The following is a 23,610-nucleotide window of genomic DNA, read 5'->3' on the forward strand; positions in this document are numbered from 1 at the left end:
CGGTTTCTTCCCTAGCTTTCCTCCCACTTTACAGTGCGAAATGCAGCAACGTGGAAGCACGTATTTCCTACTGAATAAACCAACCAACTATGGATGTATATCTATGCGTCTATAAGGATATACGATGCATTTTCGTAATTAAAACACTCGCATGTCGTCACCTGTTTGTAGGGCTGGTTCTCCGGGTGCTCAGGTTTCCGTCTCCGACAGTGCGAAATCCCCTCAATTAAGGTGGAAGCAAAGATGATGAATTAGTACTTCCTATAAAAGCACTTAAATCAACCAAACTATAACCTCTACATGTATATATAGGTGACCTGAACGAATGTTCTGACATTTCCGCTTCAGTGATAAGAACCATTCACGTGTATAATGTGAATTGGAGACATATAAGTGGGCGTGCAGACTGCATGGATAAGAGGAATCTAAGCATATACTTTTATCTATGGCCGTCTAACAGCCGAGAAATAACAAACAGTAACAGCATTGAATGATGCCATTGACATAACGTACGTGTTTTAATCCGAAAGCGAAAGTACAATTTCTTCCGTGAACTCTACGCACAACAAACTTCCCTCCGGCGCTTGACGTGTACGTACCATCAGGAGAGAGGATCCCTTAAACTAGTGACAGTGTCGTCAAGTTGAAACGACCAAGGAACACAAACTGAGGTAATATTAAGTTTTTGCTCATTTAGACATGTTTTGTAGAGTTACGTGGCAGCGCATGTGTAGATACAAATTAATTCTTCTGGCACTAAGGCAAATAAGGGTTCATTGCCACGGCCGTCTCGCAAGTGACTCTTCTCTATGGCCAGTATCTATTAAACTGAGAACAAATATTGAGGTTGGCCAAGTTGAGCAATGTGTATATAGGGTTATATAAATAGTTCGTTAAACCTGGTCAAGCGTAGATGTCCCGTTATAAAAGACTGACCTGAGCAGGATGCAGGATAACCCAGACCACCTCGAAGCTCTGAAAGTATGGTGGGAAAAAAAGCATTCCAAGAAATCTACATGTGTATACAGATATTTAAGCACGGGCTTTACACTTTATATACCTGCTATAGTTGAATCTACGAACACTGCAAACGTCATGACACTATATCTACCCATACGGATCGAGTGACCCAACAAATCGAGTATTAATTATATCCTGTCTACAGATGAAACATACAAACAGCAAAAATGTGTAGTTTTAGCCTAGCCTGCTGACCTAGAATGGTATAACCATAGCCCTGTAAGTTCATTTCGTGAATGCCGTTTAATTGTCATTTATTACTGTATTTTCTAAACAGCATACGAACAGCGGCACAGCTTCTCTACAGAGCGACATCGATCGCCGGCCATTACAAAACAAAAATACAATCACCAGTAGGCGGAGCTTAAATTTGACGTCACTTTGCACCTGCAATGTCGTCTGCTTACCCCAGTCGGTACCGGACACGATGTCCAGAAAAGCACAGATCGACTTATCCTCCTCAGACGATTTAACAAGTTTATTAAACGGTAAGTCCGCTGTCACATGTTGAAAGATTCTGTCTGTGTTGAACAACCTGAAGAAAATATGCAGCTTCACATACTGCCAATCATCTTCAATAGTATTTCTCTGCTTTGTTATTATTAGATTACACGCGACAAACGGGTCACACTTTGCCACCAGACTCATAAGAAATAACCTAACCACATTTTCCTCTGCTGAAAATGTCTTTCAACTAAGCGTTACTAATTGTTCCACAGCCTTCAACTTCTCAACAGTCGTATACAGCTGTAAGCGCCATTTTCTCGTCTGCTAGTGAAATATAGTCACGGGACTCAACGTCACACACAAGGTATAGCCAATCACGAGCTGCACCCTTCCGAATCACGTCGTCTGCTTCAGCCATTCGCTTCCCAATGCGAGAAACTAAAATATCCATATCACCCAATTCATTAAAGGCCATTTATTAACGACAGACAACTCCACGCCCTGGCAGTTACATCAGCCGAAGCAAAATAATATAAAATAGTCACATCATCTGCAGCGCTGCTACCGTCCTTCCAGAGCATGCCGTTCCAGTTCCTGAAGCTCTCTAGCTCCTCGAGCTGTGCACCTGCCCGATGGTGTTCGCCCTGATTTCATTCTTGTCTGTGCTGATCTCCATCCCTAATTCGCTAGCGCAACTTGTTTGTGAGACCATGCAACTCGCTGTTAACTCCTGCCATCGGTGTCATCTGCAAAGCGTAGGTGACATAGTGGCCTCCGTCAGACAGATACAGAGGTGTGATGGTCTTGGAGTGTATCGCGCTTGATATTATCTAAAGATGCTGAACAGCACTGTTGCGAATACATGCCGTCGTCGGGAAGAGCTCTCCAAGCTGGTTCTGAAAGAGAAGTGAGCTCCTGAAACCCTTGTAGAATGATGATGATGATGATGATGATGATGATGTAGTTTTATAGCGCGCCAGTATCCGCATCACAAAGATGCGCTCAATGCGCGGTGATCCCAGCAAATATATACACAAGCGTGAAAAACAGCTGGGGGAATTCTCTCGGGAGGTAAAATGGGCGAAGCGAAATTGTGAGAAGTTCAAGGTCACAAGTACACATCTTTTCACGAAGAATAACCGTTGTACAGTACCTGTTGTTGACATAGAAACACACTCCGCCGCCACGCGCCTTGCCAGTAACTGCAGCAGATCTATCAGATCTAAACGGGCCAGAGAAGCCAGCGATGTCTAGATCAGCGTCACCGTCGTGTAGCCATGTTTCCGTAAACGCCAACAAACAAGTATCCCTGTGCAATCGAAAGTTGTGTATCCACACCTCAAGCTCATCAATCTTGCCACGAATCGACTGGACATTGGAGAGCAGGATAGAAGGAAGAGGTGGAGATCTGCGTCGATCGTCCAGACGAAACTTCTTGAGTCTCCGCTTCACACCGCCTCTGCGTCCTCTCCTTCTTGATCTGCGAAGTGGAGGGAGCCATGCGATGTCGACTTGCAGCGCCCAAAAACTCCGGGTAACAGAGGGAGATGAACGAAGACGGAGCAAGAGCTCGCGGGAGTAGAGAAGCCGTGGACCAGCATGAAATAAGCTGACCGCCATCTTAATAATGTCGGCTAGTGGTAACGGCCACAGCCATCCAAAATGATAAACGCATGCCTAACACGATGAACGTAAAAATCATCATCACTAGACACAGACGCAACACCCTAAGTCTATAACTTGACAACTAACCTACACAGGGTGAGACGAAAGCGATGAAAAATTGAAATAAATTTGAATCAGAAGTGAGAGCTGCAGACGTCGCACAGCTAGGAGCGGCCATCTTAGTTCAGCACAGTAATGCCTCAAGGGTTTGGAAGAGACCCTTATCAATGTTGAATTTTCGCATCACATGGCAAAGCCTCATTCCAAACTCCGCCAAAAACCTTTTTGAAGTCGATAAAGTTATGAAAAAGATCCTAACCAGATAGATGCTTTTCAATCAGGACACGACAGATAAAGATTCTTTCGGCAGTAGGGGTTTACTCCTTTAGCCTCTATCTTTCCGGAGATTGCTCACAATACAGTGGGGTTTTCTTGCTTGTAGGCGTTTGCTTTCGTAGCCGTGTTATCTACCCAGATGACCCAGTAAGACGATTTACCCACGGATTTACCATCTGAACTGCTGGCTGTCTGCCGAGACCAACTCGTAGCCTCTCTTTCAGTTGTAGGCTGTCGGGTCTCGCCGAAGCAATTTAACAGTTTGATATCGGGAACCATGATAAAATTCCTAAAGTCAGCAATCGACTCGCAATTAAGGTACTAGTGAAGTATTTCCTCTTTCTTTCATTTTGGCAAAAGTCCTTGACCTCCACTTCCAACGAGTTGTATACTTCCATCAACACTGGAGTTCGCATCATTTGCTCTTTCTCTTGATGTTAATAGTTAAGCCGGAAGCGAATTTGTGCTTTGGTTTCATTCTAGAAGTTAGCGCGCAAAATTCGTCTGCAAGCAGTCCAGAGATAAACATTCGCGCTAACATACAGTATGCCGCTTGTAACAATGGAGACACCTAGGCTAGCAGGTTATAATAAATCTCAGTTTTAAGTAATACTTTGCTCTCTGGTTATTTTTAGCCCAAGGTTGTTGTTTTTTTTTGTTTTTTTGTTGTTGTTTTTTTTGAAAAAGTATTGATCGTATACTGTATTATGTTTCTCGAGGTTTTTTTTTTTTTGTTTTTTGTTGTTTTTTTTTGATAGTAAAAGTGAATTTTGGAGCAGCTTTAATGCAGTATTTATTATAAATATTTCTTTCTGATTTTTTACAGCGATGCCCCCAAAGTCATCAAGAAAAAGTACTTTGTTTGGCTTGGTACTACACCCTAAATTTACTTGAAGGAACTATCAGACAAAAAGATTGCAGAAAATTTATGACAGCTTAACTGATCTCATGTTTTGGAGATTGACAGTTTAACACGGAATACTATGAGTATTGAACATTCTGAAATACATCTACTGTGTGGCACAGGTACTAGGGATTACGAGAACCGAGAATGATGAAAGAAACAGATTACTGCAATCATGTTTTTGAAAATCACAATCATTTGAGCTCCAGTGAGAATGAAAATTGTTCATCAGACTGGCGAGAACATTTAAAACATGTTGAGGATTTACTACTGAAGCCAGAAGTAGTAAACACCAGGAAGAAAAGAGAATCATTCCAGGTACCACGATGTGATAACCAGTCCTCAGATTTTAGAGGAACCCGGGCCAACAATTTTGAATATAACAAGAAGACACGTCATCAAAACAATTTTACTCCAAGTGAGATAAAATTTGTCGGACGTCATCAGAAACGTCATGTGATGGAAATGTCGTCACAACCTGATGCAAAAGCTTGTGGTAAGACCCTTGACGTAGCTTCCGGTAAAGCTGAGATTTTACAAGATTTCTATGGGCAGCCTCAATTGAGTAATAAGGAAAATGGTCGAGCCCGCCATAGAGGAAAGGAGAAAAAAATAAGGAATGAAGAGAAAGAAATAGGGCGTGAGGCGTCTCAAGATCTCTCAGGTCACCCTGAGGTAAATTATAGATATCAGAAAACAGTCGTCACAGGAACCAGAGGCGGCTTTGTGCATGTGTCAGGGAGTGACGGAGAGTTTAGAGGTACAAAGAAACACAGTTCACCTACTCCAGATGATCAGACCCAGAAGACTACATGCTCAGAACCAACAAGTAAGGACCCCCAGAAAACCAAGAGCAAGAAGCCACGTAGAAAACACAAAAAAGTTAGCATTGATGGAAAAGAAACAGAGCAAGGCATGTCTCAAACTCTAAGTGGCCCTGATGAGGACTTCAAACGTCCAACAGTCAAAACAGGAGGTAGAGAAGGTTTTGTTCCAATACCAGATAGTGGTAGAGAGTTCAGAAGCACAGACAGTTTCCACTCTACAGACGATCAGAGTCCCTCTCCTGAGTCTGCAATACCAAAATCAACTACCAAGAACTCAGAGAAAACCGATCGTAAAAACTCTTCCAAGCGGAAAATAGAAAATCTGAAACGTTCTAAATTTTACCAAGAAAAAATATCAGGAGACAGAACTAAATTATTACAAGAAAACGAGTCCCTTCGTGTGGACATTCCTTTGTACGTTAAGATCCATGCACTATTTGATGGTATCGGCAAAGTTGAGGAGGTTCTGAACAAGAAATTAAAACCTGAAGGAGTCAGTGTTCGACCAGATGAAACAAACGTGAAGAAATTTAATTCGTGCACTTACTGCACAATATACTGTCTAAACAAATATCTTGCCAAAAAGCTGGAAGAGTTCCTGTTAAAGGACAAGGATAAATTTACGCCCGCCATTGATTGCAGTTTTGTGGAATATGAAGAAACAAGCTGTAGACAAAGACGACTGGAAACAGGAAAAACAGAAAGGAACTTTCTAATAGCGCAAACACGATGCGAGTTGAATGCAAAAGCCGATGCAGTTCTTGCCAAACATGACCAGAACATGACAGCAATGAAAGAGAGCCTGAATAGTGCAAAGAAAAAACTTTCAAAAGATGTTAACTGCAAGCAAAAAGAAAGCGAAGTAGCTGTCTTGGAGGAAAGAATAGTAGAAATGGAAAGACAGAAGGCTGAGTTTATGAATTCTCGGACTGCTTTCGCCAAAAATTTGGAAAGTCTTCTTGAAGGAGATACATTTGAGAAAGAGAGGCGAGACCTACTGAAACAGTATGGCGTGGAATGCTGCCGACTGGAGAAGCCTCTTCCCATGTATGCAAGGCGGAGAGACATTGTGGATCTAGTTGCCAATAACCAGGTATCCGTTATCCTGGGGGAGACTGGATCAGGCAAAAGTACGCAGATGGTCCAATACCTCATGGAAGCAGGGTTCGCAAAGACAGGCTTCATAGCTTCCACGCAGCCTCGCAAGATTGCCGCCATCTCGCTCGCCATCCGCGTGGCAGAAGAACTTGCCTCCCAAACTGGAAAAGTGGTCGGCTACAAAGTAGGCAGCAAGTCTCGACATTGCAGCGATACCAAAATTATCTTCATGACGGACCTGACCTTGCTTAACGAGTGTCTTAAAGATCCAGAATTTTCGCAGTATTCTTGCATATTAGTGGACGAGGCTCACGAGAGAAGCCTGTACACTGACCTCTTGCTGACCATGATTAAGAGATGCCTACCCCGGAGACCTGATTTACGGGTTGTTATTACTTCGGCAACCATTGACCCGGAGGTGTTTGTCGCTTTTTTTGGAAACTGCCCAGTTCTGACAGTCTCTGGGCGCACATACCCTGTGGAGGTCATCTGGCAAGATGACGTCGTAGAGGAGTACGCGTTTGACAATTATGTTGAAGAAGCTGCCAAGAAAGCCGTAGACATTCATCTGGGAAAGGAACCCGGCGACATTCTGGTGTTTCTCACGTCAATGGTGGAGACGGAGAAGTGCTGTAGGTTCTTTCAGCAGAAAATGGGTCAAAGAAATGATTATAAGTGCTTTCAGCTACACGGAAAATTGCCACCAGACGAGCAGCGGGTAGTGTTTCAACCTCTTGGCAAGGACCAGAGAAAAATTATCTTTGCCACTAACTTTGCAGAAACATCCATCACCATTGATGGTATAAGGTTTGTAGTTGATACCGGGGTTGCCAAAGAGATGTCTTTTGATCCAAAAAAGAACATGAACTGTCTTGTTGTCAGTCCAGTCAGCAAAAGTTCCGCAGAGCAACGGAAAGGTCGCGCTGGTCGAACGGCTCCTGGTAAGTGCTACAGGCTATATTCTAAACGCAGCTTCAGGGCCATGAAGCCAGCTAGCTTGCCAGAAATCCTAAGAACTCATGTAGGCCAGGCCATTTTGAAGCTGGCAGACTTTGGCATAGGTCCAGATATGTACGACTTTGTGGAGTCGCCAAGCGAAGATGCAATCACTCAGGCCCAGACTTCTCTCGTGCGCCTAGGTGCCTTGGCAAAAGATGGCACGATCACGGAAGAAGGCAAGTGGATTGCTAGGTTACCGTTTGATCCAAAACTGGGACTGCTGACGTCACTGGGCAAAAAATCCAACCTTCTGTTCGACTCTGTTGTTTTGTCTGCAGTCATGAACGCTGATGGCAACGTCTTCTATCGAGGAACGACTGCCGAGAAACAGGCAAAGCATGACAAAGCAAAGGTCAAGTTCAGTGAAAGTGGTGGTGATTGTTTAACCGCTTTAAGCGTGCTTAAGAAATGGTGGAGCATCCCCAAGAATCAGAAGAGTAAATGGTGCATGGACAACAGCCTCAACAGCAAAGTCCTGAATGGCGTCAGCGAAACCGTTGCTGAAATCTTGCATACTTTAAAGAAGGAGGTAAACATTGAGGTTAGGCAGACATTTTCAAATTCAGAGAACGCAGAAGATTTGCTAAGGAGAATGCTTTTCAAATGTTACTCTTCAAACCTTTGCCATTACCTTGGACTAGAGAGAGCAGGCTACTTTGCAGCAGAGCTTTCAAGACAAGTTCATGTACATCCATCATCATGCATGAATGTTCTGGCTATGTCTCCAGAATGGGTTGTCTACAATCAGGTTTTAAAAACATCGAGGGACTTCATCACAGGTTTGACAGTAGTCGAGGAATCATGGCTTTATGACGACGACAACAGCCTCGGCTTTGAAGTGGAGGAAATCCGCAAGAAGAAAGTGACGAACATTTTCACACAGGCGGCGGGATCTCATGTTTTCTTCTCCCTGATAGGTCCTCACTATTGCAAGCTTGCAGAATACGAAGAAATGGCTTCTTCAGAAGCCTCTACCGTTGTCGTTGTGGAAGCATCCAGGGAGAAAGGAGAGGTCAAAGTGTATTCAACAGGAGGCGATGTTTGCACTCTCGTCAATAGGCTGAAAGAGACTGCTGAAAAGTCCGCGCAAGAACTGGTCGACGAAGACATGGAACTTACTGTTGGAAAAGAGACATCCGGTCTACGTGTGATACTTGGGCGTGGCGGAGAAGTCAAGGACCTGATGATGCCAGAAGAGAGCAGGAAAGTTTTCATCAGCAAGCCCTCAGATACAACATCAGAGGATAGTCTTAGAGCCAAATTTAGCGAAGTTGGAGAAATTAAATTTTGCAAAAAGTTCGACAGAGGAAAAAATTGGGGATTGTTGATTTTCCGAACGAGAGAAGAGGCCAAGATGGCGGAAGAGATGTCAAAGAACGACAAGTACGATGTCGCTAGAGTCGAATGGCGACCTGCAGTGAAATATCAAGCCAACCTGAAAGCTCGTCTAAAATGGTGTCGCAGACCACTTAGTGGCACAGGATGTATCAGCGTGTCGCCGGCATACCTGGCCGATGTTTGTCGCCTGAAGTCATTTTATGTAGAAAATGATCTTGTGAAGATCAGACTAGACAAAAAAAAGGATGACTCTTTTTATATTTCTGACCTTAAGCCAAGCGCAACCAAGGAACTGGTAGAAGGCTGCTTGCTGCATGCATTGGGTTTACCGCCTGACAAGAAAGGCATCGTGGAGGACACGTTTTTACATCGAAGGAATGTTGAAAAGACTAGCGAGAGGGAACGAAACAGGCTTCGGACAGAAATAAAGAACGCGTTTCAAGACCACTTGAAATTTTCAGACGTCGAGGTTAAAGTTAAGCCACCAAATGACAAAGACTAATTTTTCTTTGCTGAAGCATTTTTTACGGATCCCATCGAAGGAGTCAGTGCGTGCACATCTTTAGGCAGACATTTTGAATTGATTGGTTCCCGTGTGGAGATTGTTCCGGACATCTCTGCCAATCTTATCGTACAGAAGCGCATCGTAGATGTCTGTGGATCGGAAATAGATAAAGTGGTAGAAATGCTGTCAACCGATGAGATCAACGTTAAACTGAGTCCACTGGGCAGCAGCAACATGGTGAAAGTGGCAGTGACAGCTTTCGACGTGGAGGGTGTGGTCCGAGCCAGGACCTGTCTGAACCAAGTCTTCAAAGGAGACGTGCTGCAGTGCTCGGCCACCCCCGTGCTGATGCACCTTCTGGCTCCAGCAGGCCGGGCGTTCCTGAGGCGGGCCGAGAAAGAAGTCGAGGCTTTTGTCAGCGTAGACAACAGACTTCGCACCGTCTCCGTGTATGGCAGCGAGTCTGCGTGCACGCGCATGAGGACAAAGATGAACGAGTACATTGAACAGCTGCTGACCGGAACTTCCGCCGAGGTGTGCCTGAAAGGCGCGGACAAGCCTCCAGGTCTCCTGAAGACCCTCATCATGCGGCACGGCGAGGACGCGGAAGGATTTCGCATTGTTGCTGGCTTGCGATCTGTCGTATTGGATTACAGGCGTCACGAGGTCAAGATGATCGGGTCAGTGGAGAGTGTGGAGACGGCCCAGACCATGATCGACGAACTAGCAGAAGAAGTGCGTCAAAAGATGCGGCTTCCCAAACCAGAAGCAAGCTGCCCAGAGTGCGTAGCTTGCTTTTGCCCGATCGAGAAAGGCGATCTCTACCGGTTGGAGTACTGTGCACATCCCTACTGCCGCGACTGCATCAAGCGCCAGGTCAAAGTCGCTATTGCCGACCACAGCTTCCCCGTGCTGTGCAGCCAGGAGGGTTGTGAGCGGCCGCTGGTCTGGCGAGACTTCAAGAGCCTGGTTCACCGCGGAGCCTTCAGCTTCTCCACGCTCACTTCCGCCGCTCTCTCCTCTTTCACGATGATTCAGAGGAACGCTGTGCGGTTCTGCACGACCCCCGACTGCCCCATGGTGTACCGCGTGACCCCCGAGGAAGGAGCCGTGGTGTTCCAGTGTCCGGAGTGCAGTGTCCGGATCTGTAGCGCGTGCCACAGCCAGGCTCACGATGGCGTGACGTGCGCGATGCTGCGCAGCGCCAAGAACCAGGAGGAGGACATAGAGAAGTGGGCCAGCCTCGACCCACACAGACGCAAGGCATGTCCCACTTGCAAGATGCCAATTGAGAAGATTGAAGGCTGCAACAAGATGGTGTGTCAAGCATGCAAAACGATATTTTGCTGGCTCTGCAGGAAAGTTTATCCGTCTTATGAAACCTGCTACGCTCATCTCAAACGTAGGCATGGAGGCTTTTGGAACAACGAGGCGGACCTCCTGTACAATGACAATTAGATTAATACATATCAACAGAGGAGGATTGAAATTTGAGGATAAAACTTGTCTCTGAAATGTTATTTCACATTTGAACACATACGCACGCAAACATAGTTTAAAAATTTTTTAAATTAGTTTTTTTATTTTGCTTTTCTTCGTCGCTTTGTGATTCCTATTGATTGGCAAATTCGTATTGGGAGATAATGCTTTAATGTTTGAAACAAATAAAATTAAGGACAAATCTGCTTCAAATCGACCGAGAGATCTCGATGACTGCTTCACATTTGTTAGCTGGATTTATTTATTCTTAATTTCATTTTAATGATTTTCGAAATGTTTGGCATCTGCGATGATTTATTATTGTTTGCGATCCCTGATCTCTTTTTGGTTGTGTACATTATATTAGACATTGGATTTTTTTTCCTAAAGTGGAATGCTTTTCTCCCTTGTTTTGAAACGTTGTTTATGATGATTATTATTTTAATCTTATTGATGTTAGTATTACTGAGCAAAGTTTTTCGCTATTTTAGCATTCGTTACTTGCAGTGTTCCATATGCTGTAAATCCTAATGCCAACAGGCAAACTTATTTCTGTAAACTGCTTAAGTGATGTCAAACAAACTAAATATGTTCATGTCATAAAATGTTTGTAACAATCAAATTTTAGAAACAGCTGCCCACATAATAACAATAATAGCATTTGTATACAGTTTTTGTGTGCGATCCCTTTTCTAGGGATCAGACAAACAAATTAAAAATATGCAGGCACTTCCTTAAATTAATGCTTTGCAATCTCGTTTTCTTTCTTCCTGAAAGTGATCTAGTAATCATGATATTTTATTCTTTGGCCCAAAGGTGGGCACTGAAAATTTAAAAAAGTCTGAAAAGATAATCCAGTGACGAGTAATCTATTATCTGTATTCATCATTAATAATTAAATGTCAATGTTCTTTGCTGACTTTCTCTGAATTTTGTTTAATAGTCCTACCCGCTAACCTGAGTCTAACATGATACTGGCAAGTTAACGACAACAGAAACAAATGCCATGATAGTTTTTTCTAAACTATAATTCGTAGTCAATTTAATTTTATTAAAGAAAAACACGCGTGTTGACCTCAGTTCTTACTATCGAGGCCAACGAAGGTCGCAGCCAATGTGAGAAAAACAGAAGAAATTTTAGTGATCAGCAAATATTCCTGCCACGTTTGGGAAGCATCGAACAAACGGTGAAAATATGCACAGGTCTCGCACAGAACAAAACACAAAATTACCAGTTTGCCACACCCTCCTTTAATTTATAAGATAGGCTAACTCGAACGCAACTGATGACAGCAACAATATGCAGGAAGTAAATACAGTTTCTGGTAATAATAATAATAATGTTTCTCCAGATACATTTAAGGTTTTAAACCCTAAACCATAACAGATTACAATGCATTTTTCAAAATAACCAACCATTAAAAACTTCCTTAGAATAAGCTTATTTAGCACATTTAACTATTCTATAGCTCTCGATCATCGTGTTTTCTATCCATAAAGTTTGTTAGTAATGATAATAAATCATAACAAAATCATAAATAAATCGCATCTACCCATTATGTAAATTTTTATCCATATAAAATCAATTTCCACAGGTCTGCATGCTACATTTCAGTCGCTTAATGTAGTATATATGCAATGGAACATAACTATTTGTAAAACCAATCAATAACTTATAGTTTACAAAAACGTTGTAATTTAATAAGAAACCGACACCCATTCAGGAAGAAGTAAATATCTTCAGGAAGAAAACAGGTTTTACAAAGATAAAGAAAGAACATGTGACAGAGAAAAGGGACTAATAGTGTTAAAATTGTTAAAAGCCATGTTCAAAGACAGATATATCTATGGTGTGTGTGTGATCGCGCGTGCGCACGTGCGTGCATGCACGATCGAGCGTAAGATGAAATCTGAAAAGGACTGAAAGTTTAAACAGGTTTACAAAAAACTTGCACGTACAGCAAAATTTTCTCTTATCAAAAACATTTTAAAATCATCATACTGTTTGATGAAACGATAGCATATTCTATGGATTACTCCCCCCTACTTCTGTCCAATGATGTTTTTCAAGCATGAGAAAAGCTCTACTCTTTATTAAACTGTTTAAAAAAGCGATAAACTTATATATATATGATATTACGCACGGCCAAACTTATTTCACGTTACAGCTGAAGAATCTTTGGTATGTACAGAATAGCAAGGCAGGCTTACTTAATATTTGTTTTAGTCAACATAAATAGCATTTTCCTTGACTATAAATTTGCCCACAATGATTATCTCTCTACCGATCCACCCATCTTATATAAAGGAACGACGTCTATTTTGTATATATAGCATTTTCTGGAATTCAGATTTTTAGGCTTTGCAATTATCACCATGATTAATAAAACTGTTTGACAGTTTGTTGTCTTCGGAGTCGTTTCGCTCACATTTCGTTAAGGTCAAAGTCATTCCCTACCAAACTGCATTCTTTAGGTCAGTTTTTACAGTAACCATAAAGGTAACAGGCATCAGAAAACTTGGCAGTACGCAGAACAAAATTATTGTTTCAGTTTGACAAGAAAATGATGTTTATTCTGAGGGCAGTAACTCTCTAAACCCACCTCTTAACGGAACAATTGCGGATCAACGTTTAACACAGTCTGGTAAATGTATATATAACCAGCATGTAAACATATTGACAAACTTGCTCACAGCATTTTATAAATAATAAAGAAAACTGTAATCAAGGCTGCAAATACTTGTATCCACAACCACTGTTTCAATCCTAGATAAAAACCATACAGGGGTGACTAATTTCTTTGCTGCTCGTGAAATGCTTCATATTAAAAAAAACCGACAAAAACCAATGTTTACAAACTATTGGAAGGTAAGCAATGCAAATACACCCATATTATATTTTCGACAAAAGTATAAATTTTTATCCTTCTTCATGCGTTGCAGATATATATATATTAACGTATGCTGTTTTGGTCTAGGTCTAGTGCTTTATGAATTGTCGAAACACGGCTATAATCTTTTGTAGAAAATTATATCAATCTCTTGCATGAGCACCAAATCAATTCAACAGATCACAATAATCCAAAATGGCAACTGCACTGATGAAGCATCTTTTCATTGATTAAGATTTTTATGAGATACAGTTCGACAGCTCGTAGTTCTAGAGAAACATTAAAAAAACAAACAAACAAACAAAAGGCGTGTAGCTAGGGACGTCCATTCTCGATGCCAAAACTGAATGTTAAATATCTTTTCCAAAACTTCAAATAACTTTAAATTTTTTTTTTTTAACATTTTCCAAAATTTGCAAATAAACACATCTCATCTTATTTTAACATTAAGATGACAGATTCCAAAAATGATATAGAATAACTCAGAAAATTTAGACAGGAAGACAATGAAATTTGCGATCATTTTGGGACTGAAAACTGAATTTCAGAAAACAAGCTAAAACAGTCAACAACACACAAACAACAAATTATAATATATATTACACATACACTGACGTGCAAATGTAACATGTTCCAGCAAATAGCTGTAAACAAACAAATAATATGACTTGATCTCAAGAGAGACGGTGCTTCCCAGTTAGTGAGTGTCTTTTATATGTACCTTACAAGTGCATCTTTAGAATTTTGGGGGGATAAAAACATTTGAGTCACCTATAGACAGCTGTGTCGTGTTAAAAAAGTAAACACGTCTACAAAAGCACATCACATGCATTTATAATGGAGTGGCCAAACCCCAATAACAACAAAATTGCATTAACACACAATAAAAGTGTTGTGGCACTATGCTCCTCGAGGAGTAACAAGAAATAAACAAAGCTAAATAATAATAATAATAAAAAAAACTCATGTGTATGCAGAAGTACAAGAAACATAATTGCAGAGGGCCGGCAGGCCGGCGTTAGTAGTTAGTTCTTGGCGGGGCCCGCGGATGATTGTCGTTGGAGGGACCTGCTGAGCCATGGCGAAAGAGGATACTCGGCTGAGACGAAATGAGGGAAGAGACGTCGGCGGATGAGAGAGGGAGCACAGACTAGTGACAGAGAAGAGACAGCCCGGACTTTAATCGCTTCTGGCGATGCGACGCAACCGTGGCCATTGTACAAGCCCAGGTATTAAAGGGTCGCACACCTGCTGACTGTTACTGCCTTTGATCGAGTGTCGGAGGTTTGTTGTCGTCACACAACCCCCACCACACCGGCTTCTCGCTCAACGATCTATACTTCTTAGAGTTCATTTTCACCAAAGATCCCCCCGTGTTCTATCGTAAGGTGCTCGTAACAGGCGCATTCTGACGCAAACTTTTTAGAACACATCCAACAAAAGGTGGTTTTGCACACGGTGCAGAACATCCTCCGGCATCCGCCAGTTTTCTCGATCGGCGTGTAACACCCAGGGCAAGGTTTACGTCGTGTCGGGTCCTGTCTGGCCCACAGTTCCACGTCCTGCCAGCCCTCCTTGTTGGCCCGCAAGATGGCGCACGTCATGCCGTCGTGCGCTTGCTGGTGGCAGGCGGTGCACAGTCGGACGCTGCAATCGGGGCAAACGAACACCTTGGCGTGCTCTTCGGCCGTCGTGCGGTACACCACGGGGCAGTCGGGCGTGACGCAGAATCGGGCGGCGCCTCCGCTACGCATCACGAACGCCGAGAGGGCAGCAGCGGTCAGCGCCGACATGTTGACGTCACCTCGACGGGTCAAGAAGGTCAGATCGCGTACGGCCACCTCGCGCTCGCACCCCTCGCGTCCGCAGACAACAGGCAAGGAGCGAGTCGTGACGGCCACCGCCACCTGGTGCTTCAGGCAGTCCAGGCAGTAAGGATGAGCGCACAGCTCCAGGCGGTACAGCTCCTTGGCTTCAACGGGACACTGGCAGATCACGCAGTCGATGGTGTCTTCCTCATCATCTTTTCTCGACGACCTTTTCATCTTCTCGACAACTTTATTAACTATGTCGTGAGCTTTCTCGATACTTTCGGGTGATCCTGTCAGTCGCAGCTTGTGTTTTCGGTAGTCGACTGAGACAACGAAGAGACCCGAGGAGGCTCGGAACCTGTCTAGATCCTCTCCGTACTCCATGAGAAGCGCCTTCAAGACACCTGCGGGCCTGTCTCCGCCCTTCAGTGTCATCTCTTCCACTGTACCACTCTGCACCAAGTCAAGGTAGTTGTTGACTTCAATGTAAACCTGGGTGCAGGCTGCCTCTGTGCCGTGTATAGCAATGGTTCCCAGACGACTGTCGACACTTATGTAAGTGCTCGTTTTATGTTGAGTTTCTCGCAGAAAACTAAGGCCCGCAGCATTCAATAGATGAGCAAGTGCAGGAGCTTTCCTGCAATCTAACACCTCGCCTTTGAAGATATCGCTGAGACATTTTCTTACTTTTACCATGTCCTCCACTTCAGAGGCCCTGATGTAGAAAATGTGTTTGTCATTGTGCACCGGCTTTGACTTAATTTCTGCAAGACCAGAAAAGTGATTCAAGGCATCTTTCACCTTTGCGTCTGCTACTTTCAGTACCTGGTTTGGGACAGTCAGAGTAGCATATATTACAGGCACCACATCAACGGGCTGATCGTGAATGTAAAATTCTGTCTGAAGACGTTTGCACGCCTGTATTCCTTCAATGGGGTCGGTGAATACTGCTTCGCTCCCAAACATGACGGACGTCTCTTTGTGCGGCTTTTCGACAGAAACTTTCACCTGCGAAGTGCGAAGATAAGCTTGAAACGTTTTCTCGATTGTCATCTCGAGATCCCTGAGCTCAGCATCTGTCGTCTGGTATGGTTTCTGGCGAACGATTGTAACACGTTCGACAATCCCCTTCGTATTTTCATCATAGCCCAACTCGTGCAAAAGCGAACGTCTGAGCACGTCCTCGCTCAATGCTCTCGGTAATGAGGGGAAGTATAAGGAATTCTCCCGATTCCGTGCTGGCTTTATCGTGATGAGGTTACTGCCGACATAAAAGCAACTCTTCAGTAAGCACGTGGCATACTCAGCTGGCGAAATGGAGGCGTAGCCGAATCCGCTGGAAGGTCTGCGGCACCATTTGAGGCGAGCCTTGAAGTCTGCGTTCTGCTTCAGTGGACGTCGGCGTTCTAGCTCACCAGCATCAGCCTCGTTATCTCCGGTCTCTTTCGCGGCGTTGACAGCCTCTGCCACAGTTTTAAATATCAGGAAACCCCATTTCTCGCCCTCGACGAACTTTTTGCAAAGTCGGATCTCGCCAAACTGCTGGAACTTTGCCAAGATATGTTCTTCCGTGCTGTTTTCTGTCACGCGATGAATGAAAACTTTTCGACTTTCATCAGGCATCAGTAGCTCAACCACCTTTCCTCCAGTCCCAAGAACAACTCGAAGATTAGATTCTTCTTTGCCGACCGGCTGCTCGGTGTCTTCACGTGCAAGCTCTCGTGCCGACCGCTCCACTCTCTCCTTCACCAGTTTCACGAGACGCTCGTTCGCTTTTTCTGTAGAGAAAACTTTCACTTCTTTTACTTCACGACTAGCTTCTACCACCACAACAGAGAAGTTGCCTTGGCTACTCCCCAAATCTTCATACTCTCTTAGCCGGCAAAAGCGAGGACCTACCATCGAGAAGAAGGCATGAGATCCTGCCGCCTGTGTGAACACATTCATCACTTTTTTCTTACGGATGTCTTCAACATCGAGGCCGACATTTTCTACAGCGACATCAGCAAGCCACGATTCGTCGACTGGCGTGACTCCTGTGATGAAATCTCTCGATGTTTTAATCAGCTGCTCGTAAACGACCCATTCAGGGTTGCTAGCTAAGGAGGTCAGACAAGACGAAGGATGCACGTGAACTTGCCTTGAAACACGCGCGGCAAAGTATCCGGCCTTCTCCATGCCTAAATAGTGACACAGGTTGCCAATATAACACTCAAAAATCATATGTCTCAGGCAGTTTTCTGTTGTTTCTTTGTCAGAAAACTCATTGGCTACTTCCAGATTGTACTCTTTTTTAAGAGTCTTGATTATTTCATTTGCCATGTCCCTGGTGGATCTCATGGCTTTAGCATTGATGCTGTTGGCAACACACCATCTGTTTTTTTCTTTTTCAGGCACATGTTGCCATTCCTTGTACACGGCTAAGGAGGTCAGGCAATCTCCAGTGGTCTGGCTGAATCTGGTTTTAGATTTATCATGCTGCTCCTGTTCCTTGGTGGTGTTACCCCTGTAGAAAACACTCCCGAAGTTCGTTAAGGCAGCAAGGACAATAGAATCGAACAAAAGACCATTCGCTTTGCCTTTCAATGTCATCAGCCCCAACCGTGGGTCCAAGGGAAGTTTTGCAATCCAACGCCCCTCTTCCGTGATTCGGTGGTTTGTAGACAAAGCTCCCAGCTGCACCAGCGACTCCAAGGCAGCTTCAATGGCTTCTTGGCTAGGGGACTGAACGAAGTCGTACATATCCGGTCCAACTCCCAACTCTGCAAGTTTAAGGAGAGCCTGTCCCAGATGAGTTCTAAGGATTTCCGGAAGAGTGATTTTGTCCATGGCATTATAACTGTATTTAGAGTACAGACGATAGCATTTTCCCGGCGCAGTGCGACCTGCTCTCCCCTTCCTCTGTTCCGCCGAGCTCTGACTGACCACGGTCACGCTTAGGCAGTTGCTGTTTTTCTTGGCATCATATCGCATCTCCTTGGCAACACCGGTGTCTACCACATACTTGATCCCGTCAATCGTGATAGAAGTCTCAGCACAGTTCGTGGCAAACACTATCTTACGTTTGTTTTTACCCAGAGGCTCGAAAACCTTCTGCTGTTCATCAGCCTGAAGCTGGCCGTGTAGCTGAAAGCACTGGAAGTCGTTCCGTCCTGCCAAACTCTGCTGAAAAGCCTCACAGCATTTCTCTGTTTCCAAGGGCGACGTGAGAAACACAAGAATGTCTCCGAGCGCTTCCTTCAAATGGATCTCCTCCGCCTTCTTCACGGCCTTCTGCATGTAGTTTTCAAACTCGTCTTCTTCGTTATTGTCATCTAGCCAAACTACATCCACTGGAAATGTGCGACCCGAAACTTTCAGGACCGGGCAGTTGCCGAAGAACTTTACAAATACTTCTGGGTCGATCGTTGCCGAGGTGATGATCACCCTGAGTTCCGGTCTCTTTTGCAGACACCGCTTGATCATGCCCAGCAACAGATCGGTGTACAGGCTTCTTTCGTGTGCTTCGTCTACAACTATGCAAGAAAAGGCTTTCAAGGTGGGGTCTGCAAGGCACTCGTTTAGCAGACAGTGATCGGTCATAAATATAACCTTGGTCAAATCCCCGGTCCTACATTTGCTGCCGACTTTGTACCCGACCTCTTTACCTACATTGGTCGCCAGTTCTGATGACACATGCGTCGCCAAGGAGATGGCGGCAACCTTGCGCGGTTGGGTGCACACGATAGCACCCTTGTTGCAGAAGTCTGCCTCTAGAAGATACTGCACCATCTGAGTACTTTTCCCAGAACCTGTTTCACCGAGGATCACGGACACTTGGTTACTTCTCACAAGATCGACGATGTCCCGACGTCTGGCATACATTGGGAGAGACTTTTCAAACCGACAGCATTCAATGCCAAACTGCTTGCGAGCTTCATTTACCGTTTTCTCAAAATTAGTGCCGTTTAGAGCAGTTGCCACACGTTTTCTAAACTCATCCACAGCACCACAAAACTCTTCCTTTTGTCTGATGTTCTCATCTACTTTAGCTTCCAGAGCTGAAATCTCAGCTTTAGTCTGTGTGGCTGTGTAAAGGTTGTTTAATTTACCTTTAGCCTGGTCAATCTGAAGCATAATAGCTTGCAATTTCTCTTCATGGACTTTTAAAGCTCTTGTAGACTTTTTTTCCAGCTCAAACTGTGCTTGCTGTCTAAGTTCCTCTTTACGCTGTTCTGCTCGACTTTGTAAGACCTCGCTCTGGTCAAATCCTGTAAAGTTGCAGTCAATGAGAGGTGTAAACATGTGCCGATCCTTCAGCAGTAGATGTTTCAATCTCTTGGCAAGATCTTTACTTGGACAGATCACACTGCAGTATGTGCAGGTGTCTGATCTCATGACATCCTTTTTAAGAAGCGAAAGCTGAAATCCCTCCAGGTTTACCTTTGTTGTGAGGACTTGCTCCAGCAGTGCCACATCCTGAATTAAATCATGGATTTTGACATAAAGTTCAGTCGTTTTGGTCTTTGGTTTTTTCCACAACTCTTTCTGGCTGTCTCTATGGTCTGCTGACCTACTAACATGATTTCTTCTTGGTATTGGCTGACAAGATTGACCACAAGGATTCTGATTTACTTCTTCCTTCATCTTTTTTTGTCAGTCAAATCTGAAAATACAACACTAAGCTTACTTAAGTTTTTTAAAAAATAAATTAAAATCCCCCAAGTTGTTATGTGTTTACTGAGCCAAGGTTAAAAAAAATGATATTTTGCATGTTAATCTTACTGCTTTGTTTTAGGGTTAATCCTATGACTTCCTGAACAGCAAATGAAAAAGACATGACTTGTTATTTGTATTTCAGTTGTGTAGGAAAAGGGATTTGGTGAACAACACCAAAACTAATTAATGATGTATGGCTAACTGAACAGAAAAATACTACTAACTTGTGAGTGTATTGTTTTTAAAAAGTGCTTGTATCTTGCTGGCTTAAGAAATAGTAAATGTGATCCTGGTGTGATTTACACTATCTATGAGAAGGAAATAAAGATACTCAGTTGTGCACACAATTGCCAGCTTATATAGGATAGAGTGAGCTGATGATGTTTAAATGTGCCATCACTCATTACGATATAATAAATGGCAAGTTAAAATGCAAATAAGGTACTAACTTAGCAAAATACACCATGTTTTTATAAAAACAGAATACCAAACAAGGAAAATGTAGAGAAAGAGACTGTGCATAATAACTGATCCTTTTTGTTTCTCATAAAAAGTTAAACTGGTAAATCACACCCAAAATCTTATAGCTAGTTGAATTTACATCACAGGAAAGAAATTTAATTTGAAAAAGTACAAGGGGCACACACTGACAGTATTTGTGAAGATGATGCACAAGGTTAGTCTTTTGTACTGACAAGGGATGGAGAAAGGCAGATTGATAAATTGGTTCAGTCATGGGTTATTTTCATCAGAGTAAACAAACCTAATGTGCTACATTTAATAGACATTTGCATACAGGCATACATACCATTTGCAAAAAGGTATGTATATATGCTCATGTACACATATGCGTGCGCACGCACACACACATGCAACATCACTCCCCCCCTTCCCCGACAAGAGGCAGGGGGAAAGAAAACTTTTCTTGTTTACACACACATGTATGCACATGTTCTTGTGCATGCACACTCTCAGATATATCCACACACAAACAAGGACACAAAAAATACACACAAATACAAACATGCATACACACATATAATCTATAAAAATGTACTTACAATAAAACACAATTACATAAGTTTATATAAAGCTGTAATCCTCAGTCAAAAAAGATGCTCAGAGTGGTTTAATCCTACCAGCCTCTTCAGAGGCAAGCACAAAAATATTTTCAAAAAACATTTTAAAATCTAACAACATTACATGTAATTCTAACTTTAAATAAGCCTAACCCACTAGAGATTACAGGTCTTGGTGTTTAGAAAAGGTTCTGCTACAAATATTTAGAAGATCTTAAAGTCATATGCTTATGCTCAGAAAATTGGGATAAAAATGAAGGTTCTAAAATATCATGAAAGGCATTCAAAGTCAGGCCACATGCTCTTTCATTGCACACTTCAGCAACAAGAATGAAAGGAGAAGAGCCAGGCTCTACAAGATAGTCAGCCATGGTAGGAAAAGTTCTATGCTGAAATTTTAAGGCATTATTCCATCTGCTCTTAAAGAAAACTATAGCCTAAAATGTCCCAGGGATTACTCCCACTTCCTATCACAATTCTTTCAGTGATTCTGGTCAGACAATACATTCATTGCCATAAAGAGAAGGTCAAAATGCATTACAAATAACTCAATGCCATCTGCCATATGACTCGTCAACAACACTGTGCTAAAAAGTGCATAGGTATGTGTGTTTCTCTTTCAGGAAATAATTCAAAATTTATATTCTGTGTTGAACCCTCATTACTTTATATTTGCAGGGCCTTACGGTCAAAAACTTCTGGAAAGGAACATATATCTTTTTTTATACTGCATCATAATTATATGAGAATACAGCTTAAGGAAAAATACTCTAAGATTTATTAGTATGTATTTAAAAAAACCTCAAAACCTTCCAATTATATCACGTATAAATTCAGTCAGCTCGGTGCGACACTTGCTTACCTGACAGTTGCTTGAGTAGAGACTGAATGGTTGTAGATTATTTGTTATGTCTGAGCGTACTCGTGGCTTTTTAAAGAAATCAATGACGATTTTCTGAGAAATTTTCCTTAAAAATTACGCCCTGACAAGAATTTTAACTTTCACTTTTGGTTTCGTTCGATTTGCTTATGGAGTTATCTCACATGAGGTGCGCGCGCACTACGAGGTCAGAGGCCATACGCTAAATGATCCCCGAGAAAATCTTTTCCAACGAAACATCCGAAAACACATTTTAAATAAATTTAAAGTGTTTAATATAACTGATTAATAACGCATAGGCTAAACTTTGTCTAGTAGCCTTCCTTTTAGACTTATAGATTTCTCTGCTCGCGCAAAACTGGAATTTTTAAACGTATTTCTTTTAACGGTGCAGGCACCGGTCGCGGGGAACAAAATGACAGACACAGCGGCTGACGAGACTCACCTTAGTTAGGAACCAGGTAGCCTCGTACACGGCTCACTTTGCGAAGATAACACCAAAGACTTTACAACGATACCACCCAGCTTGGGGAATTTCGTAAGCACGAGATCAGAGTTCAGTCCTTTGCTCCTTCGTTCTGTTTACGATCTGCTCAAGGCTAAGAGAGAAGGCGTGGCGGTCAAGGGACCGACTTCATACCTCAGCAAATCCATGTTTGTTTGTTTGTTTGTTTGTTTGTTTGTTTGTTTGTTTGTTCCCCCTCCCCTCTCTCCAGTGTGTGCGTGTGTGTGTGTCCTTTCGTTTCGTCATCTTTTAATCTACTTTTCTGAGTATTGCAGTAAACAAATATGAAAACTATATTAAGCTCACAAGAACAAAATAATGTAAAAATAAAAAAGAACAAAATTTGAATTTTAAAATGTGTCTGAAATCATTTCGTTAATAAAGTAAAAATGTGTAGAAATATGTGGAAAAATGTGTAGAAAAGTATCAAACTACACCAAACAGAAATGGTACGTACATACCCAAGTAACGAACACAGTTAAATATACACTCTTGCATGGAACAGTACTTATAATTGTGATCTATGAAGACTAGTATAATAAATGTGCGACTCATCCACAGCCAAGTGAAGGGAGATATATAGCCGCTTGCCAGACTGAATGTTTAAAGAAGGCAATCGACCGACTGAGCGATCTTTCTGATATATCATCTTTGATAACACTTAGCGCGTGACCGTACATTAATTGTTGGTATAGTTATGGCGACCGTTAGCTGGCCACCTGCAGGTACTTGCTAGGAATATTTTTGGGTGGAGACTTGCAGTTTGCCCGATTAAAGGATGACGTAGTCGAATAGACTCTTGCCGTTGTCGCATCGGCCGGTGATGGCTGATGAAGGCACGACGTTGTTGTGTTCCAAAAGCCCAAGCTAGTGGGTGGATTTCTTTTTCTTGAGTATTTTTATAAACGCCCCAGTTACCCATATACATTTACTGATAAAGACATGAAGAAAATTCCAAGAATGTACTTATATACTTTTCCTTGAGTGTAAAGGTTTAGTTTTTCTCCTACCTTTGGTTATGTTTCTGTCTCAATATAATTTGTCAACAGATGGGAGAAGATACCGTTCTGTACGAAGCTTAGCAGCTATGCACAGAACACCTTGAACATTACTTTGTTTTGTTTTTAA

At 42.8% G+C, this 23,610-nt stretch overlaps 2 protein-coding genes across 4 annotated transcripts; one reads left to right on the plus strand and one right to left on the minus strand.

Annotated features, from left to right (window-relative positions):
• The first annotated feature begins 560 nt into the window (after positions 1 to 560).
• Positions 561 to 11,531, plus strand: LOC112561906 (ATP-dependent RNA helicase DEAH12, chloroplastic-like). Its single transcript, XM_025234755.1, is given in 3 exon segments — positions 561 to 671; positions 1,298 to 1,508; positions 4,295 to 11,531. A coding segment is annotated over 1 exon segment (6,078 nt). The 5' UTR covers positions 561 to 671; positions 1,298 to 1,508; positions 4,295 to 4,519; the 3' UTR covers positions 10,598 to 11,531.
• A 318-nt stretch (positions 11,532 to 11,849) lies between these two features.
• Positions 11,850 to 23,049, minus strand: LOC112561882 (pre-mRNA-splicing factor ATP-dependent RNA helicase DEAH1-like). Of its 3 annotated transcripts, XM_025234709.1 has the most exons (3): positions 22,944 to 23,049; positions 22,423 to 22,576; positions 11,850 to 19,965 (listed from the first exon to the last, which is right to left on the minus strand). In XM_025234709.1, exon 3 carries the CDS (start codon positions 19,944 to 19,946, stop codon positions 14,853 to 14,855), a length of 5,094 nt encoding a protein of 1,697 aa, XP_025090494.1. In that variant the 5' UTR covers positions 19,947 to 19,965; positions 22,423 to 22,576; positions 22,944 to 23,049; the 3' UTR covers positions 11,850 to 14,852. The 3 variants fall into 3 exon arrangements, with proteins under 3 accessions (XP_025090494.1, XP_025090493.1, XP_025090492.1); XM_025234708.1 differs by lacking the exon at positions 22,944 to 23,049 and having other exon boundaries at positions 22,423 to 22,670; XM_025234707.1 differs by lacking the exons at positions 22,423 to 22,576; positions 22,944 to 23,049 and adding an exon at positions 21,960 to 22,135.
• Between the last annotated feature and the right edge of the window lie 561 nt (positions 23,050 to 23,610).

Source organism: Pomacea canaliculata, linkage group LG4 (assembly GCF_003073045.1).
Source record: "Pomacea canaliculata isolate SZHN2017 linkage group LG4, ASM307304v1, whole genome shotgun sequence".
Classification (NCBI taxonomy): Eukaryota; Metazoa; Mollusca; class Gastropoda; order Architaenioglossa; family Ampullariidae; genus Pomacea; species Pomacea canaliculata.